The 22,054-nt window shown below is 38.0% G+C and overlaps 1 protein-coding gene and 1 non-coding gene across 5 annotated transcripts in view; one reads left to right on the top strand and one right to left on the bottom strand.

The window, feature by feature from the left end:
• The window catches only part of LOC121408602 (ataxin-2-like), a 32,519-nt gene extending 13,899 nt beyond the window's left edge, over positions 1-18,620 (top strand). The window contains exons 6-21 of one of the 4 annotated variants that reach the window (XM_041600128.1): positions 288-427; positions 2,595-2,683; positions 3,934-4,167; positions 4,808-5,134; positions 6,476-6,642; positions 7,461-7,580; positions 8,685-8,728; positions 9,344-9,741; positions 10,589-10,655; positions 11,086-11,263; positions 11,697-11,935; positions 12,291-12,411; positions 13,225-13,544; positions 14,521-14,953; positions 15,355-15,436; positions 15,865-18,620. In XM_041600128.1, coding sequence (XP_041456062.1) covers positions 288-427; positions 2,595-2,683; positions 3,934-4,167; positions 4,808-5,134; positions 6,476-6,642; positions 7,461-7,580; positions 8,685-8,728; positions 9,344-9,741; positions 10,589-10,655; positions 11,086-11,263; positions 11,697-11,935; positions 12,291-12,411; positions 13,225-13,544; positions 14,521-14,953; positions 15,355-15,401 — 2,924 coding nt within the window. In that variant the 3' untranslated portion in view covers positions 15,402-15,436; positions 15,865-18,620. Of the gene's footprint in view, positions 1-287; positions 428-2,594; positions 2,684-3,933; positions 4,168-4,804; positions 5,135-6,475; positions 6,643-7,460; positions 7,581-8,684; positions 8,729-9,343; positions 9,742-10,588; positions 10,656-11,085; positions 11,264-11,696; positions 11,936-12,290; positions 12,412-13,224; positions 13,545-14,520; positions 14,954-15,354; positions 15,437-15,864 lie in introns of all 4 variants that reach the window. The other 3 variants (XM_041600129.1, XM_041600127.1, XM_041600125.1) reach the window with 3 other exon arrangements.
• Positions 18,621-21,801: 3,181 nt separating this feature from the next.
• TRNAE-CUC lies at positions 21,802-21,873 on the bottom strand. Its single transcript has one exon. It is a non-coding gene; the product is annotated as a tRNA-Glu (tRNA).
• Between the last annotated feature and the right edge of the window lie 181 nt (positions 21,874-22,054).

Genomic DNA, 22,054 nt, shown 5'->3' with positions numbered 1-22,054 from the left:
ATAGCTTATAGAGGCCACCCCTCAGAACCTCGAATTATTCAACACCCCGCCCTCAAATTCTTTAAGTATCTACATTTACAAAGTCAAATTTGAGATCATAATTGTTATTCTGAAGTTCTGCAATATTTTGTAAGGGTAGTCAGACCTAAATTCGAAGAGGGTGACACTGTGTCATTCCTACAATTACATGCCCAGGAGTCAATTAGCAAATGAACTTGTATTCAGAGTCCATTATAAAGTATCGCTTGACTTTCCCTTTCACCCTCAAATAATTTGTTCTCATCCAGCTGATGCTTTCCAGACTGATGGGGAGATATCATCAAGGAAGCAGAATGGACAGGTTTCAGAACGGGAGCTTGAGGCATTTGAATCTGATGCTAATCTAGGAGATCTAAGTCTGGGAGAGGACCCCCTTTCATCAGGAAGTGTGAGTTTGGCATCCAATAACCTTTTGAGACTTAAACATCAATATTATCATTATTGTCTTATTGAACATGACCCTACTACCCCCATCCCTATACTAATAGGTACCTTATTCTTCATATAGTTCATGTCTGGATATCCCTCCTACGCTGCCCTTAGAAAATCGATGCAGGCTTGAGGATTAAAAAAAAATGGCTGTACTTCTTCTGAAAGCAACATTACTTTCTTCAACTTAATGCCTTTATGAAATGTCATCAATAGGATTTATTGTCTCGCCCACCAGAGGTGAAGGCGAGACTTAGGGATCCAAATGTAGTCCGTCGTCCGTCTGTCACAAATTTAATAACACATAATTTCACCACCGTAAGTCGCTTTTCAACCAAACGTGGATGGTAGATGGACTTGGGGGACCTGCATCTTATGCTGCAGTCAGAGGTCACATGGTAAGGTCAAAGGTCATTTTCAGGTCAACGTTAAAGTTTACATTCAAGACTCTCTTATGACACCTAACTTCGCAACCGTAAGTCGCTTTTCAACCAAACTTGGATTGTAGATGTATTTAGGCGACCTGCATGTTTTGGTGCAGTGGAAGGTCACATGGTAAGGACAAAGTTCATTTTCAGGTCAACATTAAAGTTTATGTGCAAGGCTCTTGTGACAATTCTGTTGCGTGCCCTCGCAAATCACGATGTTTCTGGTTATTTTCATAAGTGGGCGAGACACAAAATCGCTTTTGCCTTGTATTTATAATAGTGCAATAACATAGTGGCCTCCTTTTGCAGTAGAAGTACACAGTACTGAATTTAGACAGGAGAGAACGGGGGGGGGGGGGGGGGGGGAGGTGGAACTTGCTTATCATGCTCCCAAATTTCCATTATTTTGAATTTATATAAAAGGACTTATGAGTGTTGAGAACATGCAAAGAACCCCATATCTTTTTATTGTTTTCATGTCTTCAAGTAAAGTTATTATGGATTCTGACAAGTAAAACATTGTCAAAATATTGGAAGAAAAATTTCCTGACATGACTAGGCCCTATATAAATACACAATAGATGATTTCTAACTTGAGTGTTTTCTAATGATCATGATTACCGTAAGTAACGGTGTATTAACCGCACCTTTTTCTCGGCGGGATAGAAGCAAAAGTCGGGGGTGCGGTTTATACACGGTGACGGGTCTGAGCCAGCCCGCCGTAACCCCTCCCGTACATGTTCGATGTCTGCCAGTTCACAACACATCGGGTGGCCGGGCGTAGCCGTCCAGGCAATGTCGTTTAGAGGGGTATGAGCCGCGGGTAATGGAAAGCGATTATTACATTATTAAATGTTGTCCATAACAAACGCACCCACCTTCATGACACTAATTTTAACTTTATTCTCGATTCAAAGTAGTGAAGTTCCCTGGCTAGTTTAAAAGAGACGCCAAGCATACTCGGTAATATTTTGTCACTGCTGAGCAAGAGTTGAGTGAGCTTAGAGATTGCGTTGTAATGTGGTTATAGTGCGACTTAAGCTGGCGCTATTCAAAGTCGTCCCGTTTCGCGCCAGCTTGTTTTTTTTCCTTCCTGTTTGCTTTTCATAAGATACCATGTAAACCACGCACGAGAGAGACGGCACAAAGCCGTAAAAAACAAAAGGAAAAAATGTCAATTTCTTTGTTTCTCGAACCTTCCTGTAATCCTGTATCCAAAATTAATGCTAAGACATCAAATTTCTGAGAAGTGATTGTGAGGTTGTGATGCAAGAAATGTGAATGTTTCTTCCTCCTACGCTGGGCCGGGAAAGACACAGATTATAATTTGATAAGATGTACTGGCATGACTGGTACATGTACTATATCGTAGTTTGCAATGTAATAGCAGTGCTGTGTGTGTACACTGTGACTGTGAGGTGAGTGAGTGTGTAAGTTGCCAATATTGTCGGGACCGTTCTTTCTAACATTCGTAGATTGAATTGATCAAGAACAGCAGATTTACGCATATCGGTAATCTCTTGGATACTTTGAAATCTTAAAAACTGAGATTTTGTTTCTTCGTACCTCAAATATGCATGTAAATGTGAGAGGAATTTTTTATTTTTTATTTTTTTAGTCCAAAGTTGGGGGTGCGGTTAATACACGGGTGCGGTTAATACACCGTTACTTACGGTATGTGTATACTTTTGATCTCAGGCTAATGGCTGGAGTGCAGAAGACATGTTTAGAAGGAATGAACAAATGGGTGTCAAATCATCCTATGATAGCAACCTTGGCGAGTACACGTAAGTTCAACTTCCATTCCTTTTGTTTTTTTCAAGTACAGTCTGACTTACCCTGAAAATTACCCATTTGGGGCTGTTTCATAATGCTTTTCTTGAAGCTGCACATTAATTTATTAACAACTTGAATATATTTTTAGGTTGTCTGTCATTTCAATTTCCATCAGTTTATTATCATTATTGAAATGCTTCTTCCTTTCATTACAAATTTCGTTGTTTTTCAAATTTTGATTAAGGTTATGGTAAGGTCAGTCTCATTTCCAGGACAATTTTGGATGTCTCCTAACAATTTCCAGTGATTTGTTTAATCACTTGTAACTTAACCAGCAGTATCCCCTCTTCCTTCACCTTCTTGCATCCCGCTTTTATTCTTCATACGATTTGGATAAATGACTCAGTAATAACTGTTTTTATCTCATCCCACAAAAGATATTTCTAATTTAATGTCATCCACAAGTTACAACACCAAGAAATAAGACTAGGCCCGTTTTGAAAGTCCATTTTTGATGCACGTGTACATGGCCTGTTTTTCGGTTGTGTACACGTAAACACTGTGAGAGCGAGTTATGTTTTCATGTCAGCACTGACCCGCATCAACATATCGAAAAGGGGTCTTATAGCCCAAGTCACGGTTTGAAAGCTTACCTGAGAAGTTTGAAGTATCAATCCACAAAAATTGGTGCAAATTAAAAGTTTACTCAGCTTAGCAGCACATTAAATTGATAAAGAATGCAAAAGAAAATCAGTGCAGGGCCCTAGCTAGCGCCGACGCTCGTTGGATGCGCATTTTGTATACTGTACCGTACATGCACGCACAGATCGCTGCAGAATTAAGTGCAACTGAAGTTATCGATTGATTTTCATTATTTTGTTGCCAATTTGAGGAGCGTTCGTTTGTTCAGAAAAGTTTTGAAGATCGCTTTGCTTCATTAAACTGGTTTTATGAGAAATGTGTCTATGAAATGACATCCCACTAAACAAGGACAATATCACTTCTGCACACCAGGATGAGTGAATAGGGACTTTGTTGAAAGCATGATTAACGATATTAATTTTATATTGCATTTTAAGTAGAAGCCATGAAAAACATTCAAAGGCAACGTGGTAATTAGGATCGGTTGTTTTAGAACACATTTCAATTAGAGACAAGTGTGAAGGGAAAAGAATTAGAGTGATCTGTACAATATAGATAGTTGCTTAAGCCTATTTGCTCTTTATGTTTTTTGTTTGGTCATATGAATTTTATTGTGTAGAACTCCATTAGAAATGAAAGACACGGACGATTATCAGAGGAAGGTTATAAGGGCTAATCAACTGGCCAAGAAGATTGAGGGTTCTAGTGATTACATGGTTCGAATCGGTAAGGAATTGGAGACTACAGAAGAAGACAGGTTCAGTGCAGTAGTACGTCCAATGAACCCTCCACAGTCTGGTCATAGTTCTTCCTCTTCTCCTGTTAGTGCTTCCAGTAATGAGGGCCATAATAGGTTAGTATTATGAGAACTATGACAAAATCAACCTTCAGGAATATATATGTGCATGCAAGAATGATACCGTAATCCATGCTCTTGATTTTCATGACAAAATTCATACAAAATAAACTTGGTTCTGTGAACAGACATTGTCACAGCAACCCAGTGTTATGTTTGGATTATTTATTGTGAGTGCATTTTATATTTTGTTACTATTGGTTTGGGTGTGCATGCTTGATTGATTTTTACAGTGCAGAAGAAAAAAAATTGTTGTAGGGTAAGCCCCTGTTTGGCTTTGTAAAGTCCCTAGTGTAGCTATGTTGTCAGTAATGCATCAGGGTTGACCAAGGAAGTTTAAGTATGGTTCGATTTTATCCTTTCCTCGTGATTCTTTCATATATGCTAGGATCAATTCTGTAATTTGGCAACATTCATGGCTAGGATTATATTTTTAAGGACAAATTAAAGAAAATACTCATTTTGGAGAGGTGGACAATGTCTGTTTTGCAGTATTTCAGTTTAAATACAGTTTTGAAACATCAGCTCAGCCAAACAAAATAGATTATTACCCTTAAGACTCTGAAAGACAAAGTAAATATTTAGATGGTAGTGTGTATGAAGTAACATTATTCTCGATCTTATTTCCTTTCAGCAGGTATGTGCCTCCAGCTTTGAGGAACAAGCAAGATGGCCCATCGTCAAACAGCAGCGGGGGACCCCCTGGTCACCATCATCGGAATCACCAACGGGCCACCCCACCTCCTGTACTGCCCCTGCACAGTGCGGCTGGCCGCAACAGGGCGCAGTCCCCCCACATGCATCCCCCACACCAGCAATCGTACCAGACGTCTCCCCACAACCTCCCCTCCCCACAGCAGAGGGTGCAAACACCTCCTCATGGACACCCAGCTGCTAGGAACCAGCAGATGCCCATGCAGATGCAGCAATCACCTCAACAATCTCATATGGCTGCTAATCCAAGGTACGTGCAGAATAAGACCCAGTAACACAGAGCTTTGAGATTGATAGTATACAAATGATGCATGGGTTAGAATGGGTCAGTAAGAACTGTGTGCATGAGGTAACTTTGGTATGGTTTAAGAGGTGCAGCCGAATCGGTTGAGACCGTGATGCCAAAGTTACTACGTGCACACAGGTCCACTGACCCACGAAAGAAACCCATGCATCATCTGTTTTGTCGAATGGAGAATTTTGATTGGAATAAACCACAAAAATTAATGATTTACCGGATGCATGATAATTTCATGCGTCTGGTAAATTCAATTTACCAGATGCATGATAAAATTTACTGGAAGCATAATTTTTTTTTACCGGGTGCATGAAATTTTTACTAGAGCATGAAAATTCTGAAATGTAATGCAGATCCTTTGTAATCCTGGACTACATGAGTATATATGCCTAACTTGATAATATGTTAGCATATACCATATTTGGATAGGCTAATGTAGCCAGCGTATTAGACCCTAGGTCCCTAGTACGAGCAAGCCTCAGGCCACCAGTAGCTTTGTGTATGTATGCCTGGCCCACGCCGGGGCCAGGGCCTACTGCTGCCGGCTGCTTGAGCCTGCAGTGCAGTGTATAGCTTGTTTAAGCCTGTGCACTGATTCCCAGGGCAGCAATAGATAGGATAAAGCTGGCATTTCACCAGCATAAAATCAAAAAATTATTTGTACAAATTACAGATCCTTTTACATCTTATCCTTTTATTTGATCAGGCCCAATTTGCGAAATCAAAATTTTGACGTAGATAAGCCTGTCAGTTTACATCACAATTACCTTGTTGCACGATAGCTTGTTTGCAATGGATATCATTATCGATAATATCGATTATCGGTATCGTTCATGCAGCCCAGTAATAATTCATACATAGCTCTCAACCAGTCAGATTGCAGGGATTTTCTTACCCATTCTATACTATATTTGAATTAATGCTTGATTGAACGAAGTGATCAATGCAATGATAAGACACAGCATATGGTCATTGACCAAACTTTGTATTACTGGTACTGGGTTTAGTTGCTTGTAGCAGCTTGAAGCATCAACTTACCAGGCCATGTTAACAACCGGTAGTATTTATTTTAGTAAGAGGTATATTTAGTTACCTTGCTCATCTATGGGTGACCTTTCCATCTCTTAGGTTTCAAAATAAAGAAGAAATATGAGCAATCATATTGATGTAAATAAGATGTCATTAATCATTTACCTATGCTGGAAAAAATCCTAGTTTTCCCTTTACTGGGACACGCTGTATAAGCAATCATTTTGATAATTCTTTTTTCTATCTTTATTTCGACGAGTTCAGGTCACCTGTGTCGCAGCCACCCCTCCCTCAAAGGTTACCCTCCAGTGGGAGACGGACTGCCCCTGACATGGGCAATCCTATCATTCGCTCACCAGTGCAATCTAATGTTCCAGCCCCAGCATCGTCGTCATCGATACCGGCCGCTGCGGCTGATAAACCATCTAATAGTAAGTGACTTCTTGAATGAAAGACTTACTCAGACCTGCCAACCAGTACGTTTTTGGCATATATAGTACATTTTTGCTACCAAAATACGGCAGTACGTTTTAATTTTTTTATTTTTCTATTTGGCGCTTTTTAGCTTGCTTGCAGCTTGAGCGACGCGATGAGGGAGTGAGCCACACATTTTATTATGAAATACATTTTTTTTTGGGAAAAATACACTTTTTTTAATCACAGAATACAATCTTTCATTCCTAGAGGTTGGCAGGTCTGCTTACTTGCTAATTCAGATTTAGATTGTGTGTTGATTAACCTAATGCCTACTGGAAGTGGTTTTCTCTGTTTAAAGCTCATGGGAATTACAGCATAAAGCATTCAATGGGTTCAGAGCCACCAGAAAGTCATCCCTTTTTAATGGTCTATAGCGTAACTGACTACTGTCTATTGTTTGGGATATAAATTCTTATTTTGGAGAAAAGGATGAGACTATTTCATAATTTTCAAACATTTTGTTAAATCTTAAAAATCTGATTGTCTACTTGCCATTTGGTTTGATTGCTATTTACCCAAGCTATACAATTTTGTCTAATTATCCACATGGTCTGTATATTGTGAGATTAAATGTAAATTTTCATGTGACAGGGTAAACAAGACAAAGTGAAAATGAGACCAACATGGCACTGGACTATATGAGAATAAGACTAAATCGGAATAAGAGTAAGTGCAGTGTAGACCAAACAGCGATTAGACCAATTGATCATAAACTAAGAACATTAACCAGTATATACATATATATATACCCATTCTTCTCTTGTGATTTCAGTTGAAAAATCAGGGGCTGGTCCTCAAGATGTAGATAAGAAGGCATCAGATGTAACTCAGGCTCCCAGGATTATTCCAACCATGGACAGGAGTCCAAGGGCCGCTAATGATTCAAGTAAAAGTGAGTGCCTCTCTCAAAGTCACCAGACTTTTTTTGTGATACAGAGTAAGAAGAAAAAAATCTCAGAATCTGGGAAGAACATAGAATTTACTGCATGTCATGGAAACACAATCCCCTCCCGTCATGTACAAAATTTTTCTGAAATGTTTATAAATAAAGCAAAATCCGCAAAAAAAACAACACCTTGGTGCATCAGCAGAAAATCATAGTAAGACCTGTTTGCAGTGTTTAATGTGTGTTTGTTAACAGGAGTTGTGTATGCAGTAGTGCTAAGTTATGTCTTTAGAAAATATATTCGAATACCGATATATAATGCAATAAACCTACCGGCCCGAATTCACAAAGGTGGTCTTTAGAACCATCGGTTGAACCCATGGTTTTTGCAGATTTCCGGTATAAATTACGCTTATTTAACATGTATGTTAAAAATTCCAAAGCTGATGCATGCTTTTGTCAGAGTGCTCCAACTTGACGCCTATTTAGTGTTGCCATGGTCAAGTATGTTATATTGTTCATGAGTCCTTTGTTTGAAGAGTAGAGTCATTAATTCAAAGCAGTGGGCTCATGAAAAATAGTTAGGATAACCACTGCAACAGGCAACAATTTGCCCACTGTGACAAAAGCACGCATCAGCACTGGACATTTTTTAAAAAATATACTCAGTAAATAAGTGTAATTTATACAGCAAGACAGCATAAACCATGGGTCTAAACGATGGTTTAAAAAACAAGCTTTTTGAATTTGGGCCATAATGTTCTCTTTGTCCCCCTCTACAATATTTTGTGTATAAACTTAGCATCATGTAAAATACATGTTTCAGTCACAGTCCATCTAGCGTCAAGATGCGCCTAAAATTTTACTCTGGTCACTAGCAGTAATGCAATAGATCCAATAAACAAATCACACTCAAATTTAACTCCTTAAATCCATATGGGAGTTTTGTTCTGATAAGGAATTAAGAAAGGATAAGACAATGTTAGGGTCGGAATCATTTATGACTTCTTATGTAATTGCAAATAATCTCCCTGGTTAACAGCCTAATGGGAGTAGAATTGTTTTTAATGTCTTTTTATGTTCTCCTGTTACTCTTTTCTTCTGTTGCAGAGCAAACTATAGAAAATTTAAAAGAGTTTGGAGATAATTTCATGGTGAGTAATCAATCAATAATGGTATTACCGATTGCTGATCATGAGACAATCACTAGTCAATCATTCTGATATGCAAGATTGCAACAGATCACGTGTGACCTTGGTATAGCACCATCCATTTTCGTATTGCAATGAAACAATTGCTTTTGTGTAGAACACTTATACTATTTTAGCTTTCTCACATTATGTAATCTCAAACATCGGTATGTTAAATGGAGCTCAAAGATAGATATATGAAAGCCATTTTCATCCACATTTCTTAACTTTAAACTTTTTTTTATATGGAAGGTTTTGCTGCACTAGCAGTGATATACCTAACTAAGTTTTAAGGTGATTAATTTCTTATGCAGCAAGCCTAGAAATGGTTTAGTAGCATGTTCTGAGACAACTGCTTAATAACTAATTGGTGAATTTGATAAATAAAGGCACGAGGTGGGTCCCGTTTCATATAGGACTTGCAACTGTTGTAACTTTGCCATTATGGCAAGTACAATGGAAACATTGATTCTGATTGGCTCCTGAGCCTTGTTGCCATGGTAGTTGCCATTATGGCAAATTTACAACAGTTGCAAGTCCTTTATGAAACGGGCCCCTGACTCTACTTTTCCCCAACAGTTACAAGATAAGGACAAGGCGGGAGCAGCCACAGCACAAGCTTTCTCTCAACCGGCATCACCACATGCAGCAACTGCTACTCAGGGGGCCGCCACACCGAGCACACCAACCCAGCCACCTCAAGAACAACAGCAACAACAACAACAACAAGGCAAGCCTGCTGTTCCTGCTGCTGCAGCACAACCCTTGCAACCATCAATACCATCACCAGGAGGACCAGTTAGTGAGCCGGCAACGTCTGCTCCTTCCAGTTCCTCAGTTCCTCCTGTTGTAGCAACAACACAAACACCTATCACGTCGTCAACAGTGGCTGCTACTGCAACGTCTACCATGCAGACGCCTGAAAAAGTCACAACTCCAACCTTGACGGGAGATGAGAAAAAAGATGCAGGAGATGTGTAAGTGTAGTTGCTTCCTTTATGTGTGGTCCTTGATGAAGTCTGATCCTTGATGAAGTCTGATCGTAAATGTTGCTTTTGGTCATCTACCTCTTTTGAGTCTTCCAACTAAGATCTCTGATGTTTACCTATATTAAAAAATAGATAAGTGAGGGTTTTTGGTGAAGCGGGGGGGGGGGGGGGTTCTGATTCACATGCGCATATTAGACTCATTATTATACAAATAATGCACGTAAGCGCGTGCATGCAGAGCCAAATAATGTGCGAGAAGAGCCAATGGATATACCGCACCGAGGTCCGCAGGACCGAGTGCAGTATATCCTTGAGCACGGAGTTGAGCACGGAGTTCGTTATTTAGGTCCTCTCTGCACAATAATGCATGCATTGTTCGTTTTATGCAACCACCCCCCTCCCCCATGTTACCGAGTTGCCTTGAATGCTATGTTTGATCTTAATTCTAGATGATTCCTGACCTTGCACTATTCTGCACTCTGATGTCAGATTGCAGGATAGTGCATTTTGGATGCCATAGTGCAATTTGCTGAATATCATGTGATCCCATTTGGACCAATCAGATTACAGAACATTCTTGGGAGTTGTATAATATTCTATCAGGTTCATGTTTGGAGCATCAATCTGCACCTTGGGCTGGTACAGGTCTATTTCATTTAATTCAAAAGAAATCTTCAGTACAAGATCTACCTAAATATTGTTTTCCTCTAAATTATTAAATTCTATATAGAATATGAAAGACATGTATGATAGAGATTAGTGATGTTATCATAAAGTCATTGTTATTGCGCAAAGGTAATGCATTGTATCATTCTTGTCTTAATGTAAACTACAGGGTCAAGAAGTCAACGCTAAATCCAAATGCAAAGGAATTCAACCCACTTGCCAAACCATTTGTTCCAGTAAGTAATTTAGATAAAACAATATCAACTTTTATGGGGAATTTTGGTAGAATTTTAGATGTTGTCCACCCAGGTTTATGACAGACTAATGTAAATGTAATCAATGCACTTTGTTTCAATCATGTTACATGATCCGTCTCCTCACTCTGTGGTTGAAAATGTGTGAGGATTTGGTGACAGATGTTTCTTGCTGGGACAGTAGGTATATACTAAAGCAGTGTCTTATTTTCTCTAATAATTTTGTGAACATTTTTGGATTGGTTCTAAAGCAATGCCTTAATTTTTGTATTCATGTTACAGTGAATAGGAATAATTTGGGTCCACTTTAACTCTTGTGTCACATATTTAAGGTTAATTTTTTTTCATTGAAGTCTTATTATATCGTGAGAAGCATGCATATACAATAAAAAAAAAAAAAAATTCTTTACAGCAGAGGATGCAACCTCAAAAGACACCTACCCCTCCACGACCACCATCTCAACCTAGTCCAGCCCCCCAGGTTATACCTGGTCAGGCCTATAGTCAGCAGCTCAATCAGCCCATCCTTGGAATACCACTTCCTCAGCCTGTACACTACACCCCGATCAGGGGAGTGGGACCAAGAAAAGGTAAGCCTTCATGATTCATTTCCTCCAAGGTCACTCACTTGACTACAATTTAGTTCTCATGCATAAATGCTACATGTACCAGATGTCCTTAAAGTATATCCCTGAAAGAATTGACATTGGTGAAATTTATACCCTTTTCATGTTTTGTATTAAACGCCTTTACAAATGCAACCCTCACTCTCGAAGGAAAGAGGGCGGGAATGGGGCAAAATATTGCACAGACCTAAAGATGATGCAACAGATTGACTTTTGGTTGAAATATTCCAAGCCTTTTTGTGACACATGTTATGGAAACATTTGGTTCAAATTTTTGAAAAAAAAATCAAAAGTGTTGGGGTCAGTGATATGTCTGAAAATTTTGGTTGCTTTGATGGCAATTGACCCATTGAAAACATAAAGTGATGACCTTCATTTTTTTTTGGTATCTTTCTAGGTGCCACAAACCTGCCCCAGATCAGATCGCATGGCGGTCAACACGACATTCACATGTTGCCGGTATCAATAGCTGCGGGTCAGCCCTTGGTCGCACCGGTTCCTACCATGCTACCCTTTACTCCTCACCAGGCTGGTCCTGGTGGTGGCCCCGTCTCTAGTGCTCAACCCATCAACCATACCCAGGTGTTAGGTCATAATCCCAATGTGCCCTACGTCTACAACGTCCACCAACAGAAGGTAGTATGTTTTGTGATTTGATAGCAATTGTGGATTCTTGGATATCTGACATATTAATGATTATTTTTGTGTGCTTCAAAATGGAAAATGAATTGATAAATATGAATAAAAAGATTGGCAAGAAACAACAAATTTTGCACAACAAAATGCATGCAATCTAATCGCCTCAATATACAATAATACTAATGTCTAATGAATATTAGCAGGATGTGAATTAATCATGAATATTGAAGGCATAAAGGGGGATGGCCAAAGGAATATCAAATCAAAGACGAAGAATCAAAACGATCTGATTTGAGCTTCACTGTGAGTCTTCTCAGAGCTTGAAATCCATTTCTAATTGAATTTTGTTCAGGCGATGGGTCCAAGGTTAGCAACCCAACAGAACATGGTAGCAGCAGGCCAAGCAGGTGGCCATAGTCAACATCAGATATCACAGGATCCACAACAGGTCATGGTCTTTCCACAGATGATTCGTAAGTACCATTCCTATAAATATTTACAATTGATACTTACAATTTATTGTAATTTTATTGTACATAGTTTGCCATAGACTTAAAGTTGGGCTCAAAGTCATCGTAGTTAAAATGGTGCATGTGTATCTTATGACGGCCACATGTTGCATTATTTGTCCTTAATCTCATATTAGATGCGATTGATGCTATGAAGGGCACATGAACATGGTATGGCTGTGAACATGGAAAACTATACAATAATTCATTGAAATACTAAATTTATGGCCATACCTTTATGTACAACTGTATATCACTTTCTAATTGTTTTGATGTCTTTGCAATGGTGTTATGAACTAAAGATTTGTTTAAAAAAAATTCTTTCCAGTATTTCTATGTTTTTTACAAGGTATATGCTTTCATTCCTACAATAAAATAGAAGTATTTATATAGCGCTGTTCGCAAGGATTGTATCACAGCGCTTAACTCATGAGCAAAATCAAAATTGTGAAAGAAAAAAATACATACATAAATAAGAAGTAAATACATAAAAAACAAGAAAATTAACTATTAAAAAGAAATATCTTTAATGACTGCTGAAATGCTCCCAGAGATGATGATTCACGTATGCAGCACGGGAGCTGGTTTCAGAGGCGTGGTGCTGCAGCAGCGAACGATTGGTTCCCTGAGGAGGTAGCAATTCTTGGTCTTGCCAACAGAGTGTTATCGTTGCCCAATCGTAGTCCATGCCTTCATTCTGATATGGAGAAATTAGAAATTCCTGACTCAGTTATGACTCAAATGACTTGGGAATCATCATTTTTTTTCTCTCCACAGCTGCCGGTATAAGTAATTTCCAGCACCCGGGTAACATCCCCATCTCGCAGCAGACGCCCAGTCAGATGCCTACCCCATACCATCAATTCAGCCAGCCCCAGCCCCATCAGAACCCGACGGTCCAATATCAGCACCAACAACCCCACCAGCAGTCTCATCAGCAGCACCCTCACAATCACCAGCATACCACCCCACCCCTCTCCCATACCCCTCAGGGTCAGAGTCAGGGGAGCGTGATGCAGCAGGCCCAGGCTGCCCATGGGGGTAGGCCGTCACCAAGCCCCGTCAATCAGGCTGCCATGCACCAGGCCAACCAACAGGTTTGTTCACACACAATACTTTCAATAGTCATGAAGCATTACTAAATGTATTTCATATCACCTGATGTAGTGCAGCTGCCCACATGTGACATTGTGAAAATCGACATTTTAAACATATCTTGCCATTTGTTGTAAAGTTTAGAATCATCCTTATGCAGATTAAAGGGGGTACTCCAGGCTGCGTGCAGTGAAATTTAAATGAAAACAGTAAAATTCAATGAGCAAAATGCAACAGTGGTACAGTTAAATATCAAATTTTTGAGATTTGTCATTAATGATGTGGGTGCCAGTTCTTGTTGTGATCATGAGATCAATGGCCAAGATCCGATGAAGGCACCAAATAAGCCTACAAATTTTGTGAAGAAACAATTTCTCAAAATTACAATATATACTGTTGCATATCTTATATAGCAGCCTTCAAAAACCAACTGTTTCTAGCACATATTTGCATTATTAAGAGATTTAGCAAGAAATGTATTCACAATCTATTGTAAATAGTGATTGCCAATTTGTAAGTGATAAGTCAATTTATAATCCACATCACATGAAGTAAGTGGCAATACCAAAAATTTTCCTAGGTTTTTTTTTAAATAACATGAAATCATTTGCTTTTAGTCAATGAAAGTGAATATACATTTATGAATTTGTCTTTATACAGATTTTTTTTATATGATTTGTACATGAAATTGTGTTTTTGATTAATTTTGAATCTGGTATGCACATGTGAAATATTGCTTCGGATCTGCAGACCCGGGGGTAGTGAATTTGGTCTTAAAAGTTGCTCAAGACATGAAAAAAAAGTCATAAAATATTGCATCACGATCTATTCTCATAACAGATTTATAACCAAAAATGTCAAGGTGGGGGGAGGGGGATGGATTTTTTTAGCCCCCGGGCTAGATGGGGTCAAGTAACAAGTGAATGTTGAATGTGCTATGATTTGAAATTCATGTGAATTTTCTCCCCATACCTCCAGCAGCAACAGCAGCCACACCAACAGCAACATCAGCAATTCCATCCACAGAACATGCAAGCCATGGGTCAACAACAGCAACAGAACCACCAGATGATGGCTGCCATGGTTGCCGCCAACCAGCAGAGTGGTGGCAACGCCAGCGCCCCTCACGCTACCAACAACCACAACCAGCAACAGAACATCATCCAACCAATGCACCCCCACCCTCAACCGGTCATCCACCAGTACCCCCACACGCCCCATGCGGTGGCGAATATCACCAATGTTACCCCTGTGCACTCATCGCCCCACCCCCACCCCAAGCCAGTCTTCCTTTCTAGCAATCAGGGGCAGCACGGAGGAGGGGCTCAACCTATCAACATCCACGGTCAACATGGCCAACAATCTATACTAACATCACCAGTCCAAGGTCCTTACATGCAGACGCAGCCAGGTTAGTGCAGTATCATCCTAAACAGTTTATACCATGACCCATGTCAACCTCTCATCTGACAACGATACACAACAATAAACATCCATGTAAAAAAGAATTAATAGAGCAATAAAAGTCCTAAACCCTAATAATTCATTATATAAACATAATATAATATGTTTTTATTTTGTTTTATCCCTAATTCCATTGCTCAATTTAAATGGGTGTATAGACTGAAACGTGTATGACATGTAAAGTTTTCAATATCATAATATTTTCAATTGTGAATTTACGTTACTGGCACCACAGGTTGCATTTTTGGTGTTATTTGTAAACTATTTTTTACATGATTATGAATTAATATTTTTATCTCTTGCATTTCATTTAATTAAATATCCATCTCTACTCTTGTGTCTCTCCAGGTCAATTACAGCAGGCCCAAGTGCAACAATTTCAGCCTAATAATTGAAGAGATTTTCAGCATTATTTTGGAAAAAAGTCACAGTAAGTTTAAAACATGATTGACAAATTCAGTATTCTCTACATTATTCCAAGTTAGACTGCAGAGTATTCAATTTAACCTAATCTCCCTTTACAATTAGGTTATCTAATAGAAGTTAGGTAGGAATAGAAATTATTTGATGGATTTGAAAGTAAAGACAGAATTATATGTCATTCTTGATAATAGAGTAGATTTGTAGAGCGTACACACTGTCCAAAGACACTCATAGTATGTAAACAAGCTACAGATATAAAAAGCTACAAATTAATCTAAGATTCTAATAATCCTAAAATCATTCAAATAGCAATCAAAAGACAAATGTAATTTCATCTTGTAAATTTCTTATGCTTCACAATTTGGTATTTTGTTCTATATGTGGTTTCTTTAGAAACCCATTTAATTTTTCCCATCTGTTTATTCTGTTTGCTAGAATATGCAGTTTAAAACTTGAGAATGGACTTCAAGTTGTGACAAGTAACAGAGAATGCTGCATTAGAAACTTGAGTATGACAGCTGACATTGCTGCTACTGTGTGATTCAAGACTGCCGATCGAGCAACGAAAATGTTTGCTTGCCTGTGGATTTTATCTGCGCTTCGGTTGTGAGTGTCTTTTTAACCATGGCTGTAGCATTCCAGGACCATTCACAGAGTGAACTGAATGACAATTGTGAGAGTGTAGTGATTAGAACAGGATTCCAATCAGCTGATGCTGCCACTGGACATTGAATTGCAATCAGTTTGCTGACTGGCCGGACTGCTTAGTTATGACGCTGCGAGTGCATGGATACCAAGAAGTACTGGATGGACAGTGTAGTTGGACTGGTGTAGTGGAACTTAATGGAAAACCTCTTCGGAACCATATGTTTTCATACCATGGAAGGAGATTGCTTTTAACCAGCTTGTTGTTTTGCCTTTTAAGGAAGGACATACTTTGGAGTAGACTTTAATAAAAGCTATACAATGAATAAAGATGCAGATGACTGCATGATGATGCTGATGATAATAAGGTGACGGTAGTCATCCAGACTCTGCTTCGAGGCTGCATTATCGGGTGGAAGAAGAGCAGAGAGAAAAACTATGATAAAAGAAAAAAAAATAAACACCTGTTTTCAGAGATTATAATGATATATATGATACCTTTTAGCCAAACAATGCATTTCTGAGGAATGCTTTTAAATTGGCCTTCCTCCAGAAAGTGATTATAATGATGACCAGAGGAAATCTTTTAAGAGGATGTTGCAAAGTGATAGATTTTAATCTCCGCCAGGGTACGGTTCAATTTTATCTCGGTAAAGCTGAAATTCTATTTATTAACAAAGGGTCATTCTCTTGAGAATTGGTATGATATTGGGGAATACAAATTTCTTAAAGCTTTGATATTGGTCTTGGTTTTCAGAATACCAAAAACATTGGGGGAAATTTGGTTTGAATCTTATCAATATAGTAGTATGCTATTCCCAGGCAAAATAGACATAAATGGAGATTATAAATAATCACTTAAAAAAAAAATCACAAAAATTATATAATGTTCTTGTATTAAGAGTTTCAAACTGCAATTGTAGCTCTTCAGGTGGATCAAGTAAAACAGTTGAATAATTGCAACTGAAGTTAATGGGCCATGATATATATCTGAAACTAATCCACTGGACTCTATAAAGGTGGGAATAAAACAGATACATTACTCGATATATCATATTTGGGAAGGGGTCTGCAGATTAGTGACTATAAGTATTTTGCCTGATTATTTGATGTCACTAAATATACAAAGCTATGTAAACCTTTGCACAAGCGAGGAGGTTTCACTGCGAAGTACTGCCTTGCACTAGGTGTGCAATATAACACCCCCACAAAGGGATAAAATGGCAGTGCTGTAAACACTCCTATGTCCCCAACTGCCCCCCGGGATAAGGAGAAGAGGTTGTGGAGTTGGAAGATAGATGTATTCTTCCAAACAAATAAGAAAAATTAAAGGGTTTGTATGTTTTGGGTAAGGGTTGGCCGGTACAGTCTCAGCTTGGGCTCAATTTATTTCATTATTTTGGAGTTTTTTTTGCCATAAGATAAAACAGTGCTTTCTCCAACATTTGATCATAATCATATTTATCTTGTGCTTGACAAACATCTATTTGACTACAGTTAATATATATTTTTTGTTGTTTATTAATTTAAATAATGAATTGCCTAATGCTGCCATTCTTTGATTTTGCTTTACAATTGTTTTATGTGGAGTGGACCTTTTCATGGAATAATTTGCTTCCCACCTCAGTGGAATAACTACTGTTTATTCAAGTTTGTTGACATTCTGTCACATGACATTTTTACTTGATGTTTCACTCAAAATCTTAATGAAATTCACCCGATACAGTGTGCATCAGCAGTAAAAGCAAATTTTTCTGGACCCCAATTATCCCAATATGTTCAGGTTTGGTATTACCACTGTGGGTGTGATGTCAGAAACTAAAAAAGAAACTAAAAAAGAAACTAAAAAAGAAACTTCAAAATGGCAATGTTTTGATGCAACAAATCTCGGGTTCTAATTCCATACAATTTTCTTTACTTTCATCATAGTATTGCATATAGGTAATGTCCCTATAACACTGATGGTTTGTGCAACAACAGATTTGGGATGAAAAGTTCAGTTTAGGTACAGTCCTACAGAAAGCACAGCAGAAGAGACTACAGATTGTCTTGAATTCACAGCTCTAGTTGTTTCTCATTTGTAACCTTCAACTCAAAACCATAAGTTATTCACTTTAGAATAGACCTATATATATCATACTGTAATGAGATATTTTGCATAAATGCCTACAAAATAGCCAATTAGTCGGTTCATCATGAATTGTTCCCCAATTAATGACAACGAAGATCTTTACAATATCTTTTTAATGTGAAGATTTTAGATGAAAAAAAATATACGTCCCATGATATGAGTGTATAAGCTGCAAATCTTTGAGTGTGAGTCTTGTGTCCTATTATTGTTCTAGCCTTTGTCCCACCTTGTTTCACTAGCGTGAATGAAAAAAAAAAGAACAAAGCAAAATTGAGAGGTGAAGATTTTAAAACATTTTTTAATACAAAAATCCATAAACTGTTTAGTAAGATTGTAAGCATGGGGATCAGCTTATCCAAGCTGTTTATTTGCACTCTTGAGATAAAATTCCTTTAATAAAACAAGCTGAGACTTACTTTGTTTTGTTTGACTGTTCTTTATTGTATTTCATGATTTTGTGTGTGTATTTGTGTGTTTAAAATGTGAATGGGGGTACCCATTGCTGAAACATTTCCTCACTTAGAGAGCATTTTAGAAAAAAATTGATCTAATCTGAAGTTCCAAAACTAGTTATTGTCAAGCAATACCAGCCTCATTTGGCACTTCTTTTCCCAGTCTTAACTATGGTGTCATTGTGGTGACCATGTCATATCCCTTAAGTAAAATGTGCTCTTGGTATTATTTATAATGTGCATGAACTTGACTCGACACACACAGCGTTGTGATGTACATCATACTCGTGACCTTTTAGGAAGGTTCCTAGACATGGTGGGTGTTTCATAAAGCTGTTTGTAAATTGTGAATGACTTGATGCCCAATTGCGATCCTTGTGCTAAATGGTCCCTATGTATCTGACTTGGCACCTATGAACATGTTCCAGTCGTGCGTAAATGTATGAACTGCTTTATGAAACACCTACCAGCTCCATGGCATTTGGTACAGCAACGACTGTTTCGCTGTAGATTTCACATACAAACTGAATTACCAACTTCAATACTTGATTTGAACACTATACCCTATCCTAAACCTAACCCAAACCTAACTTAAACCCTACTGCAACCCTAACCCTATATCTTGGATGAAATAAAGCCCAGAGCAACTGTTGCCGAAAAATGTGTCATCCCGAAGCCAAGGCTGTAACATTTTGATATGCAATCTATAAATAAGGGCCCATAGTGACAGCTGTACGTCAACTCAAGAAGCTACCCTTTGTAATAAAACTGGAAAAGAATGGATGAATTTGATTTTTCTACTAAAAAAGATAACAGATTTTTGCTATTCTTTATCGACATCCATATCACAATATTTGGCAAGAAATTAAATATTCACAATATGCTTCCAAGCCACTGGCGGATCCTTTTGAAAGTCATAATAAAAAAAATAATGTAAATATGTCATTTCCTTTTTTTTTTGGGGGGGGGGGCTTGCCAAATTTTCATTGGGAAAATGTGCCCCCCTATGGAAAATCCTGGATCTGCCCCTGATACAAGCAATCCTAAGTTATCAATACAGATTGAATTTAATTGATTCTTCAACTTCACAAAATATGTCTGGGAAGCGTTTCATGAAAGGACGTGGATGTTTCATCCGACAAGTCCCATTTTATCAGACGGTTACCATAACAGTACTTCTTGGCCAAATCAAGAAAAGATGTCGGATCCGACAAAAATGTTGATGAAAACACTCTCCAGATTGTTTGGGTAAATGGTATTGGCATTAGGACTTTTGTAATGCACATGGCTCTATGGCAAGAGATTCACTGTATTGATTCTAGTTCCTTAAAGGTGTTTATTGGTTTACCCACGAGGGGATGTTTCACAAAGATTTAAAGGAAACCCAAGGAAAGAATCGATCTCATTTGAAAAGGTAACTTGAGACAAGTCTCAGCAAATTGGTTATAAAATTAGAATTTATGGAAGTTTGAAGTCTTGTAGCACTTTCTATAGGGATCTTAAAATTGGCAAACATTTTAAAGTGACTGATTTTGTGGACAACTCTCCATTTTGGTCTCACCTGCATAGCAGAGTGAGACTAGGTGCCGCTTTTCCGACGGCGGGTCCGACGGCGGCGGCGTCAACATCAAATCCTAACCTAAGGTTAAGTTTTTGAAATGACATCAAAACTTAGAAAGTATATAGATCTAGTTCATGAAACTTGGCCGCAAGGTTAATCAAGTATTACTGAACATCCTATAAGAGTTTCATGTCACATGACCAAGGTCAAAGGTCATTTAGGGTCAATGAACTTAGACCATGTTGGAGGAATCAACATCAAATTCTTAACCTGAGGTTAAGTTTTTGAAATGTCATCATAACTTAGAAAATATATGGACCTAGTTCATGAAACTTGGACATAAGTTTAATCAAGTATCACTGAACATCCTGCATGAGTTTTATGTCACATGACCAAGGTCAAAGGTCATTTAGGGTCATTGAACTTTGGCCGAATTGGGTGTATCTGTTGAATTACCATCATAACTTAGAAAATATATGGACCTAGTTCATGAAACTTGGACATAAGGTTAATCAAGTATCACTGAACATCCTGTGCGAGTTTCAGGTCACATGATCAAGGTCAAAGGTCATGTAAGGTCAATGAACTTTGGCCATGTTGGTTTTTTTTTGTTGAATAACCATCATATCTCTATAAGTTTATTGGTCTAGTTCATAAAAAGTGGACATAAGAGTAACCATGTATCACTGAACATCTTGTGCAAGTTAGAGTAATTTTCAAAGTCAGCACTGCTGCTATATTGAACCGCGTGATGCAGGTGAGACGGCCAGAGGCATTCCACTTGTTGTTTCAAACTTACCCCTTTACTTTATTATTATCTCCTGACCTGGACATATGAAGTGTGAATTAAACCTGTTTTGCTCAGGAGGCAAGATGTGATTTAATTTTGGAATATCTGAAAATTTGTGAACAAAACAAAGGAGAGACTTGTCCACAATATCAATAATTTTGATCTAATTTGAGGATCCTCATAGAAATAAGAAAAACAAGACTTTTCAAACTTCCATAACTCTTGTTTCATAACCGGCATTCTTGGTAAAACTTGAAAAGGAAAAGAAAAAGAAAAAAGGAAGGAGAGCTAAGAAGAAAAAAAAACAAGGGAGGGAAATAAAAAATTGAAAACTTGCAGGTCATGTAAAATTAAATATTTGCATTGTCCATTCAGTGGTTTAAGAATTTGCTCAGGAGGATAACATGGCCGGGGCTTATAACATCTTGTTTTCAAGTTAATATGCTTCTCTGGATTTCAGTTTTCATTATTATGTTTTAGCAAGATGCGCACCCTGTCATGATTACAAGTAAGTGCTGAATATAAAAAAATTCAGATCACACTTTACACTTAAATTATTTGATGAGTAAGGGGGTAGCCCCCCCTGTGGTTCTGTGTGACCCCTGATAAAGCATTGTTTTTTTGTTTTTTTTTTAACATTTTAATGCACCGGTTTTCCATTGTTCCATCTTCTATGTGTTCATCTGAAAATGCTCCAGTAGAAATAAAATCAAAGTTTTAATTTAACATTCTCGTATTTTACTCTTGTAAGAAATAACACAAAATGAACAGGAAAAAATAAAAAAGTAGAATGTTCCCACACCGGGAATCGAACCCGGGCCACGGCGGTGAGAGCGCCGGATCCTAACCACTAGACCATATGGGATTTCCATACATATTGGAGAATCATAGCATTTTATCAATTAATATTAAAGACGATTATTCCATTTTAGCGAGAATTAATTACTTCGAAATACTAACAGATTAAGAATTTAAGAGAAATATGATAAAAAATTAATACCCATTCAACATGACAAAATTATTCATGATATTTTTTAATAACAATT

The sequence above is a fragment of the Lytechinus variegatus genome, chromosome 2 (assembly GCF_018143015.1).
Source record: "Lytechinus variegatus isolate NC3 chromosome 2, Lvar_3.0, whole genome shotgun sequence".
NCBI classification, from domain to species: domain Eukaryota; kingdom Metazoa; phylum Echinodermata; class Echinoidea; order Temnopleuroida; family Toxopneustidae; genus Lytechinus; species Lytechinus variegatus.
This window is presented reverse-complemented; position numbering and strand designations above follow the sequence as displayed.